Here is an 11,840-nt window from a genome sequence, read left to right on the forward strand (position 1 = left end):
GAAGTCCACTTAGTTCTTTGGCAGCTCGGTGTTTGGTAAACTGAAGCGAAGCGGAATAAAGTAGAAATTGAATGTTGGCGAACCTTTTCAGGACTTCTGTAGCTGTTCGTAGAAGCCGACGGAGTCCCTTGCCCGCACGGCCATTGAGTGCAGTTGGTGCCCAGCCAGCGAAGCGGGAGCCATGCCTGTCCCCGCTGGATACCTCAGCGACTCCCCCGCCGCGGCCTTTTCATCCTCGGCCTCACTTATACCGCCACCGCCGATAAACACTCATCAGCCCGGTGTTGTCACCTCGCTCCTGTACAGCGGCTCCAAGTTCAGGGGCCACCAGAAAAGCAAAGGGAACTCTTACGATGTGGAGGTTGTTTTGCAGGTGGGGCTGTGAAGTCGATATTTCATAATTCAGTTGAGATGTCAGAGGTACTTGGTGATGTGTCAGACTGGCGGTGCGATGACTGACAGCTGAAAAATAAGTCCTGGCCTGTCCTAGAGTCCTGTCCTAGCTGTGGTTGTATACAGACAACGCCTACTAATCATAAACAGGCCATATTATTAATGTGTTAAATGTCATTTAACTAATGTAGAGACACAAGATACTGTTTTAAATGTTAGACTATTAACTAAAGTAGCTGTGTGAAGACCACCTTAAACGTACTCTGCTTTTACAGGTTTAGCAGAACTTAAGCTCCACATGATCCATGATGTAGTTATCATTTGAATGTAGAAAAGGGACTAATTCTTAAGTCTTCGAGGGCCACAAGGTTTTCACTGTTTTTCTGGTCCAACACACCTGATTGAAATGAATTGGTCATTGTGATGAAGTTGACAAGAACCTATTTGGTTTGAAACAACGAAAAGCTGGAGTTTGATTTGAGTTTGAGAACCTGGTACAGGCTTAGAGTGAATGACATAAGATCTTTTTTTTCTGTTAAAGCATGTCACAATGGAGGATTCTTACTTATGTGGCTACTTGAAGATTAAAGGACTAACAGAGGTGAGTTTTATCTCCTTATAGAAAGGCTCATGATTGCCTTGCATACATTTTCAATCAGTCTCAATGCATATTTTCCAATCTGTCCACTTCTCCTAAAGCTACCACAACCCCACACAAACCTTTCTAACCTGGATTCTTACACACCCTTTGAATAACTTGCAATGCATTGATGGATTTGTTGTTGCATTAAGGATCATGACTCTGTTGAAAGGTTCTTTTTTTTATTTAAGCTTGTCTTTGCAAGAGATTGCTAGCAGATTGATCGACTGTATACTACCCAGTCCCAGAGACAGCATGTAATTGCCAAACCATTATATTTCCACTGCTGTGCTTCACAGTTGTTATGAAGTTCTTCAGAAAATGTATTTCTCTGCACAAAACTTCTCTGCTGCAATCTCTGTTTTTGTGTTCTGTCCCTTCCTTCAAAAGGCATGCACTGTGCTAGTAGGTTTATTGACAAACATTTTTGTTCTCTTTTGTTTTAGTTCTTTTTTCCCCTCACAGTCAATGCTTTTTTTTTTTTAAATGGCTTTTAGGATCCCATGAATGTTGAGGTTTACTTATTTTTGGGAAATACTTTTTTTAATTTAAATGTAATCTGCTCACTTAAATTCTGACTCTGATTAAGGTTTAGTAGTGTGTCACTTTTTTCTTTTGCTGGAGACCACAAATGGTTTCTCCTGCTATCTTTCTTCTTTCTGTCAATAACAATGGAACGCAAAGTGCTTGAATAGTGAAGAGTGTTGGTTTTTCTTGTTCTCCCAGAGTATAGGGGAAAAAAAATAAATAAATTTTTTGGGCAAAAAAAAAATCAAAGCGGTGCTTGCTTTTTGCTTATAGGAGTATCCAACGTTGACCACATTTTTCGCTGGAGAGATCATCAGCAGGAAGCGGCCATTTCTCACTCGGAAGTGGGATGCAGACGAGGATGTGGATCGTAAGCACTGGGTAAGGTGAAACCTTTTCCCCCAGTCTGCACACTGCCTCCATGCTAGACTGGCTGAGTAACGTTATCTGTTTACTTTTCGCATCAAGGGCAAGTTTCAGGCCTTCTACCAGTATGCAAAGACGTTCAACTCTGATGAGTTTGACTATGAGGATCTGAAGAGCTCTGACTATATTTTCATGAGGTGGAAGGTAAGCCCCCTCCTCCTGACTTTTACTTGTCTGTACAGTCATTTGTCTGTTTTCCTTTCTCACTATCCTCTCCCCTCGCAGGAGCAGTTTCTTGTCCCTGACCACACAATCAAAGACATCAGCGGAGCTTCCTTTGCGGGATTTTACTACATCTGCTTTCAGAAATCTACAGCAACAATTGAGGGCTACTACTATCACAGAAGCTCTGAATGGTAAATGCAAAATAAGTTATTTTAATATGACCCTGAGTGATGACAGGAATATTAACCAGCAGCCTCGCAGCTAACGGGTTCCTGGATCTAATCTCAGAGCAGCTGAAGGTAAAGTCTTTGGGAAACAAATGGCCCTTTTCCATTAGTATCAGCTTATCTCAACTTAACTCGCCTCGGCTCGGTTTGTAGGGTTTTCAACTCTGCTTTTGTACCCATTTACCGGTACTGTTTTTTGCAACTCCTCAGCAACATTAAGGTGGAGACATTTCTCTGCTTGGTAGCTGAGGAAAGGATAGAGGGAACTAGATGGAGGGACACGAAATGAAAAAAATCTATCAAGAGCTTTCTGACTCAATGGCTACGACTAGCAACAGGGTTTTCAGCAGTGTCGAGAGAAGCCGAAGAAGCTCAAAAGTGACTATCGGCAGGTCAAGGACCACAATGGTCAGAGTGTATAAAACAGAGACTGGAAGTGGTTCCAACAAATGGATAAAATTTATGGTCAACGACCGGCAAGCCGCAGACCAAGTAGCAGATTGTCTCTAGGTCCTGTGTTGTTATAGAGTTTGTCGTGACACTGACGTCACAGCAATTTCACACAAACCCGCCCATTTTAGACCCGGTACTAAATTGTAATAGAAAAGAAACAGGACCAAGCTGAGACGAGTTGAGTCGAGCTGATACCAATGGAAAAGAGGCAATAGTGTTCAACCAACCACTAACTTATATGAAGTTGGCTCAAATTCTGCCTTCCTACATGTGATCCCTTTGGTAATTACACATTAGTGAGGCTTTTTACAGTCAGTTCAGGTTCAAATGTGCAGCTTGATGTGACGTTTGTTGTATTGGACTAATACAGTCATTCGTTGAGGTTATACACAAACTTTGACATGGTTGTTCTCTGTCTTTAGTGTTTTCTTCTTTTTTTTTGGCATTTCTTTGGCTTGTCATTGTTTGGGGGGGAAAAAAAAATCCTGAACTTTCTCTCCCTTTCCTTATGTTTAAAAGTTTTTCTTTTGAGACAAAATCCTGCTGTAACTTAAGATTTAATTTTGAAACAACACACAACAACACCAGATATCGCATTTCCTTCTTCTCTGCACTAGTCTTTCATCATTTAAATGTTGCAAGGATGACGAAGCAGCAGCGGGAAGTCCCATAAGAATCAGTAGTAACCTCATACAGCTGTGAAACAAGTGATTAATTATTGTGCACAGCGCAGCCGCATTGTTTTCCTGTAGATATCTTGTTGTGAAGGCGGTGTAACCAGTACAACATCTCTGTTATTGACCCCTCAAATGACACATTATGTTAAATGGATGTATTGTATAACTAAAACAAGTTCAACAAAACCCTTGTTATTATCTGAACGTAATTTCAGCTCATGAAAAATAGTTTTTGGAAATGCATTTTTTATTGTCTTTCAGGACATTGTGTAGAATAAAAGCAACATCCCCACATATCCTGTAGATACTATGTCAGATTAGTGCTTCTTAAGTCAATGAGCTCATGATCATGCATGAGATTATGCAAGATGGAAGTTATTCAGCTGTTTGGGGTGCAAAAGCTGCATTTGAAATGAAATCTACAGTTATGCTACTAATCAAAAGTTTGACTGGTAGTGGAACTTTCTCATTGGGTTTAACGGGAAAGCGTGTCCAAACTTTTGACTGATAGTGTACATTTAGAAAAAAGTACAGGAGGGTAAGCAGTCAGACTCAGTATTGTTGGAGGAGGAGGAGATGGCTTTTGGATGAGCTGCATGTCATGAAGTTAGTAGATATGAACATGTACTGTGTGTTTCCACTGCAGGTACCAATCTCTAAACCTCACCCACGTTCCCGAGCACAGTGCAGCCATCTACGAGTTCCGGTGACCCCTGCCAGCATTGTGGATTGTTGTCCCTTTTCTTTTTCTTTTTTTCTTCCTTTTTTTTGGGGATTCAGCGACTTGAGGCAAAGCAGAGGTCTGCAGATGCCACTGAGAAAGAAAAGACCGCTGGCCTGGGAGGATAATTTGCGCTTTCGAGAAGTACAGACTCTTAAAGTGGATGAGCAGCTGAGGATGGGCACGCAGGACATGGGACAGATGAATGTATGTTATGAGGTCAAAACAAAGGAGGAGCCCGCAGTCGTGCTCCCTGGATGGAGCTTGTCAAGTGAGAACCAGCCGCAGAGACTAAGAATGGTTTTTATAGACAATCCCCTTCTTCATTTGTTTTGATGTCTGGTTTTAAAACTACTTGGCACAGTATATTGAGACACTTTATGAGCCTTATTGGGAATTTCCCATTTTTGGTTCGCGAATAGGAACGTTTCCAGCTTTTATCCAGCTGAAGTGGACTGGGCAGTGTAAATGGAATAACCTGCTGTTGGACAAGGACTCCTCTGAGGAGTCTGCTCTTGTAAACACAACCTCTAAGTGAGTAAATCACCAAGTCTGTACGGAGGCGAAAGCAAGAGAAATGTAAGGGGTCATTATTACAGAAAAACGAGAGCTTTTAATGAGCCCAAAAGCTAGAAAGACAGTATTTTTAAGCTAAGCTGACTTGTGGTTTGCCTGTTGAGAGTATATTTTCTTATTTCACTGTTAATAATGGACGACGAGTGGCACTTTTAAAGGTTACAAGCCGAGAGACACACAGCAAGCCCCCCCCTTCTATGCTCATGCTTTGGAGATTATTGTCACATAGGATTGCTGCGGATTTTCTTCTGTTGAGTTACATTTGCACAGACTGTATGTCATTAAAATACTAACAGAAAGGATTTTACACATCACAGTACATGAGCATCATGGTCAAGCAGTTTGTGCAGTTTTATTGCATGGAGGGTTTAGGGCCAAACAATCTCTTGGAGGTATTCGATAGAGTATTTTCTACCCCTCAATCTGCATTAAACAATGCTCTTTAACCCTTTTTTGTTTTTTTTAGTTTGGTTTCCCACCACCTTGTGTTTATGTTCCCTCAACTATGCAAGTCTACAGAGAGAGCACTGTCCAAACATAGGACCCTGAGGGTTCAGGGCAAAAAAAATTCTATTCAGTCCTTAAAATATATTTAAAAAAAGAAAGATCTATCTTCATTAAAATATTTTTGTTAAATTGTCTATGATAACGCTCTTCCCCAATCATGTTTCTCTTCCATGTGATAGTGCCATGTTTTTAAAGCTTGCCAGAGTTGTAATATAACAGATTTGAAAGCGTGTTTGTGAATAAGCCTGGATCTGATCAATGGTGTGACTGTAAAGAGTGGATTGTGGATTTAAGAAAAAAAAATCATACCAAACCACCCTCCACTGTGTCTTGTCTTGTTTTTGACCATCAGACTTATGTACAATTAATTGTTTATATACGCCAACATGATTAATAATTTAATTCAATGTGTTTATGCTACAAGAGGAATATTGGAAACTGAGTGTGTGACGGCACAGAAAGTAGTCTGAATAATCCTGCACTGCCATCTGGTGGAGATATGACTTCAATTTTATGAAACGCTAAATATGTACTGACAGCTTACAGGCTTGTGAGGCACGCTTTGTTTCAACAGACAGTTGAAGAGCACAGAGTTTCCTGCAAAAAAGAAAAACTTAAAAAGAACTATGTTGGGAAGAAAACACAGGATTATTACTGGCATAATAAGAGCTTAACCTCGATACCAGAAACATCTAAATGTCTGCGTGAAATTTAATCGAAACACGTAAATCAGTATCTATCCATGTAAGTGTCCGTGAAGTTAAGCATCCGCTTGCCGACAGATGAAAATCTTCACTCTTCAGTCATAAAAGCTGCAACCTTTTGGTGGATTGGCTCTTTAAATGACCAAGAACAAATATTTGGAAGGAAAAATATTGAGTGAGGTATACATATAGGTATACACATCCCCAGTTCCAAAATAAAATAACTGGGTCACTGTAAATGTACTTGCATATCAAAAAATTTAAAAATAAAACAACTGTTACTCTTCATCAAGTCATATTTCATTACCAAAGAAACATAAATGCATCAGGTGTTGAGACATTTTGGAAAACAAGCTCATTTTAAATTTAATGGCAGCAAATTATCTCTAAAAAGTTGGATCAGAATGATATTCCTCACAAAATGTCAAAATCTTCAAAGCTAACACCATTCACAGTCTATGTCAAAAGACTGAATCAGGAGGAATATCTGCACTTGTAAGGTTGAAGATCAAAAGCAGACGCTCATGATGATGTTAGGGGGAGCTGGAGATGCTGCATTAACCTTATAAAGCCAAACATATATTTGATCCATACATTTTCTGAGACATTTTGCATCACATTATGCTAAATACTTTACTCAAAACATCATAGAATACTGATCTCCTGGTGGTGGAGACCAGAAACCAGAAGATTACACTACAATTATTTTGACCTATCACACAGTAATAAATGGTGAAAATGCCAAAAAAAAATAGTTTTTTTAAGAAAAAAAAAAAAAAAAAAGCTAATTTTGTTTAAGGGCCAAATAAAGAATTCACCTTTAAAAAATTGGACTTTTCTGCCCAGTGGTTCTGAGGTTGGGCTTTAAAGGGTTAAAAAAAAAAAAAAAGGCATAAATCTATACTGAACATCACTGTAATGACTCAGGAACGCTTTCAGAAATCATTGTAAAGACTTTTAACCTCTATTCCTCAAATGCAGGTTAAAGCTTGATCACATCAAAAAGAAGAAAGAGGCCACGTGTGAACATGTAAAAAAAAAAATGCTGATGTCTTGCTTGTACAAAAGCTCATTTAAAATAATCTGAAGCAAACTCTTTTTGGAAGCCATGCATATTGTGTCATGTGGGATAAAGATGAGAAGGAACATCCAGCTTTTTTTTTTAAAATCCATTTTCATTCAACACTGCATCTCTGATTATATGAGGTTTCATTAGTGCTGATGGGATGGTCAGCTCACACATCTGTAGTCACCAACAATGCTGACAAGTTCAAATAGGTTTCAGAGCAACATCAGCCCTCATCAAGACAGTCAGGCAAGGCTTTGCATATTTCAGCAAGACTGTGCTCAGCCATACTCTGCATCCATTACAATGTCCTGGTTTCACAGGCGAACTGGGCTGCTGAACTGGCCTGCCTACAATCCAGACCTTTCACCAGTAGAACACATTGGCCACATGTGCTATATGCACTTCTACTTTTATAACCATGTCATTATTAGCATAACCTTGTCATCTTTCTTTCAACTACGCCCACATTCACATGTTCATTGTTGCAGGTTAACTTTCTGGGCTTTGATTGGCAGGTCTGTTGCGCAACTACAAACCTGTATCAGACAAAAAATGGGACAACATTCCTCTCCTAAAACTCCAGCAATTAGTCTCCTCACTTTTCAAGATGTTCACAGAGAATTGTTTTTTTTTTTTTTTTTTTTTAAAAAACAAAAAAAACAGAGTGAGGATCCCAAGCTGTAGAAATCATCTGATGAGAAATGAATCTAGAAATCAACTGAGTTCTGTTCAGTTTATTGACAAAGTACAGAAGTAGCAAGTGAGAGGTCTCGAGAGCTCTGCCTCCTGATCAGGGTGTTGCAGCTTTCTTCTAGGCATCCACAAACAACCATCGCCTGGCAACACTTGTCAAAACAACTGCTAGCTAAAGATGATAATAGACACTGCTGAAACAGGCCTTGATACAGAACATTCATTTTGCATAAACTCACAAAGGCAAGTTTTCTGAACTACTTTAAACTATGCAGTATACATTTTGTACTGCATAAAAGAACTTTAATACACAAACACATTAAAATATGCTATGTGTCTAATTTCATTAGGATCAACACAAGAGAACAGAAGTATAAAAGGCTAACTACTCAAAAAGACACAGGAACACAGAAAACATCAGAATGATCATACCTGCTGGGGTTTGAGAGCATTTGTTATAAAAACAACCTGGAAGAAAAACACTCACATGTCAGTCTCAGATTTATTACAGCTGTCATCATCAGAAAACAAGGAAAAAGGATCAGAGGGGGGAGGAGGTCCGAAGCGGGAAGAGGGTCATAAAAAAGCTGAGGAATGCGATAACCTAAGGCCTAACCAACATGGTTGGTTAGGCTGATTGATACTGTTTAGTATCAAACAACATGGTTGCTGCAGCATTCTGCTCTGTGCAGAATGCTGCAGCAACCACATAAAACCAGAAGTGCAGCAAAGACTGCAATGGAAGTCAGAAAAGATGCAGCGAAGGCCTCGTATTTACCAAACCCATCAAGCCAGCCATTCCAAAAAGGGGTATCAACACTTGAGTGCTCAGGTATCTTGTTTCTAAGTGTCCTAAGGCCATCTACAGCACTAATGAGTTCCCCCATAGGAGCAGAGTTATTAGGGATGTAAGTGCAACACTGGTCACCTAAAAGGGAACATACCCAACCATGCTCAGCCAAAAGCATGTCTAAAGACATCTTGTTCTGAAAAGCTATCAGGGAGGTTGTTCTGAGCTGCTCATTGACCGCTTGCAGACCATCACGAGTGTAATTAGCCAATCCCTGAACATTGTGATGAGTTAATTCTGTCTACATTCATATTAACTGTGCACCATCAACAAAGGGATGATTCAAACCCTGCCACAATTTGCTTTACCAACTTGTACTGATCAGGAACTGATTTTTTAAAAAAAATTTAAAGTATAAAAACAAAAGTAATGCAAGTGTGAATAATACCATTAAAAACAATGTTTAAACTGTGGCATCGGAGCCTACAGTGCACACCCCAACATAACATTTTTCTAGAAGTTATGACTATAATGTTATATCAGAATGTATATCAGAACGATACATTTTCAGCCACATAGATACTGATGAAAAATTATTACATTTGAGTCCAATGCAAATATCTTAAAGAACCATGTATGAGCATCAAGATGTGTTTCATGGCCTGGATGATATGACTGTAAGCATTGTCATGTTGCAAATAGTCCAACTTCCAAAACCTAAATTAGAATAATTAAAAATTAGCTAATATTTCTCATTAAACGCTAAAATGTCTCACTTTTAACATCTGATGTAGAGATGGGCAACTCCGGTCCTCGAGGTCCGCAGTCCTGCAAGTGTTAGGAGTTTCCCTGTTGCAACACCTACTGATAGGTATCAGGTATCAGAAGTAGTAGACTTATGCAGAACTTGACATCAAGCTCTGATCTGACATGTTGTTTGTATTCTAATGCAGGTAAAATATGGTTTCATGAGCTGTAAATCATTACATTAGATCCTGTCATCCTTATATTAGTATAAGTAGTATAATAGTTTATTGATATTTACTACTTTTATTTTAACAGTTTGGTAAAGCTGTTTTGGCGCTTTTTATTTCCTTAATTCTTTAAAACATGAATAGAATAAGAGAACAATGAGCAAATAAACGTAAAATGACAAGATTGGTTTTTCAGTATCACTGAAAAATAAGTAACGAGCAGATGGAAGAGGTCGGACCAAGCTCAGTTTTGAGAATAATGGAACTAAACAAACATGGATTCAGAACAGAGAGACCAGACAAAAAAAAATCTAGTATCTTAAGCAACTCAAACATTGTTAGCAGTTCAAGTAGCTGCTACTCGATGTGAATTTTATACCACTAAAATTTTCATCAAAATCTGTTGATAACTTTTTGAGTTCTGTTGCTAACTAAAGACAAATGATGAATACATGGCCTCCAGCTTAGTAAGAAATGAAACCACATTCAAAACCACATTGTTTGTCAGTAGAAACTTGGGTTGGTATATAGTTACATAACATAGTATAATAGCAAAGAGTGTTGGTGAGAGGAAACAATCCAACACAGAAGATGGAAAACAGGTTTCTAATTGTTCGGCATACAGTACAACCCACCCTAAGTTTGGCATGAGAGGACATTTTTGTTAATAAAAAAAAAGTCTTGTCAACATCTCCAGACTAAATCTGTCTGGCAGATTCTGCTTGTATGATGAAAATGAATGAAGACGATGTTGACATGGAGTATTCGAATCATGCTGTCACAGTTAAATTGTGTGTCACTAAGTAGTACAGAACAGTCTGTCCATGATCAATGCTTATTCAATAGATTAACCAAACATCTGTTTTAGATTCCATTAACACTTTGAATGGATGAATAAATGTAGAATTTTATTTTTTTGCAAACAAGTAGTTAAAGTTTTGACTCAGCTATAACAGCAAAACAAAAGAGGGAAACAGAATTAAAAAAGACCACAACACAGAGAAAAGAAAGTTTGAGACAGTTCTCAAATGAAAACAATTACTGATCCCTTAAACATTTGTTTAAAAATAAAACCCCAAAGAACTCAGGGCTGTGTTTAATAGTGAAAATAAGACCATTTTATTAAAGATTCAAGATTCAAAATCTTTGTTTATATGTCATGTACATGTTCAACCCAAGGTCAACAATGCAATGAAATGTTTTGGATGAGTAGAACCGTTCCACTCGCTATAATAAGTACTATTAGTGTGCAATAATAGTACACGGTGAGAAAAAAGTCAAAATAAGTAAACAATGTAAGTAAGTAAACAATGTAAGTAAACAATATAATAAAATAAAATATAATAAGGATGCAAGGTGCAGGTTGGATTAAATAATGTGTGTTTCACAGGTGGTAAAATTCACATACAATAAGAAGGGGACTGAAGGGATCGAGACTTAACATCTGTGTAACCATAAGAAAAGCACTTGGGCTAAATGGGATAGCAAAAAGAATAAACTCTGGAGCAATGGTAGAAGGTCATCTGGTTATATGAGTCCAGAATTTCCCTGTTCCTTCAAGGTAAGAAGACAAAGTGATGCACCCATCAAACAAAATAAAACACATAAGTGTGTGACCTTTTTGTCTTTTTCATGTGCAGTGTCGGTCAAAACGAACTATTTAAATTTATATTTTTAAATGTTGCATTTCTATAAAGCAGCATTTTAAGATTTCTTCCCTCATTCAATTATTCATTCACTGAAAACCCCGACAGGCATGTGTAAATGTATGTCAATGGTTGTGGTTGAAAGGAAGCTTTGATTCTGGTGACACGGTTATGAAAGTTGACATGTATCTGAAACACAATTCCTCTTGTCAGCTGACACAAAAGCTCTACTCACAGTGTTAGAGTTGGCCTGGAGATACTGGTTCCTTGTCAGAAGTATCACTAACAATACACTAAGATGAAGAGGAAGAAAAAACAAACTTATTGTAAAAAGAAACCATTCATGGAATGTTGTGCAGCTTACCAAATGGTGGAAACCACACCATCAATCAGATGTCAGCATCTGCACACACACACACACACACACACACACACACACACACACACACACACACACACACACACACACACACACACACACACACACACACACACACACACACACACACACAACTCAGATGCATAGGCTCCAAGGCTCCATCCAGCCAGCCTGGTGAACTGATAGACATTGGTGATACTCTGTTCTTTAGATTTGCTTAACCTGATAAATTGGGCTCTACTTTTTATTCTTCGTTTCTCGTTCTATAGCCA

At 38.6% G+C, this 11,840-nt stretch overlaps 1 protein-coding gene across 1 annotated transcript; it reads left to right on the plus strand.

Annotated features, from left to right (window-relative positions):
- The first annotated feature begins 3 nt into the window (after nucleotides 1-3).
- On the plus strand, nucleotides 4-5,539 carry LOC306771214 (glucose-induced degradation protein 4 homolog). Its single transcript, XM_079260326.1, has 6 exons — nucleotides 4-373; nucleotides 935-994; nucleotides 1,835-1,942; nucleotides 2,030-2,131; nucleotides 2,213-2,343; nucleotides 4,156-5,539. Exons 1-6 carry the CDS (start codon nucleotides 182-184, stop codon nucleotides 4,217-4,219), a joined length of 657 nt encoding a protein of 218 aa, XP_079116452.1. The 5' UTR covers nucleotides 4-181; the 3' UTR covers nucleotides 4,220-5,539.
- Nucleotides 5,540-11,840: the final 6,301 nt, after the last annotated feature.

Source organism: Telmatherina bonti (genome assembly GCF_933228915.1).
Source record: "Telmatherina bonti genome assembly, chromosome: 21".
In the NCBI taxonomy this organism is placed as follows: Eukaryota; Metazoa; Chordata; class Actinopteri; order Atheriniformes; family Telmatherinidae; genus Telmatherina; species Telmatherina bonti.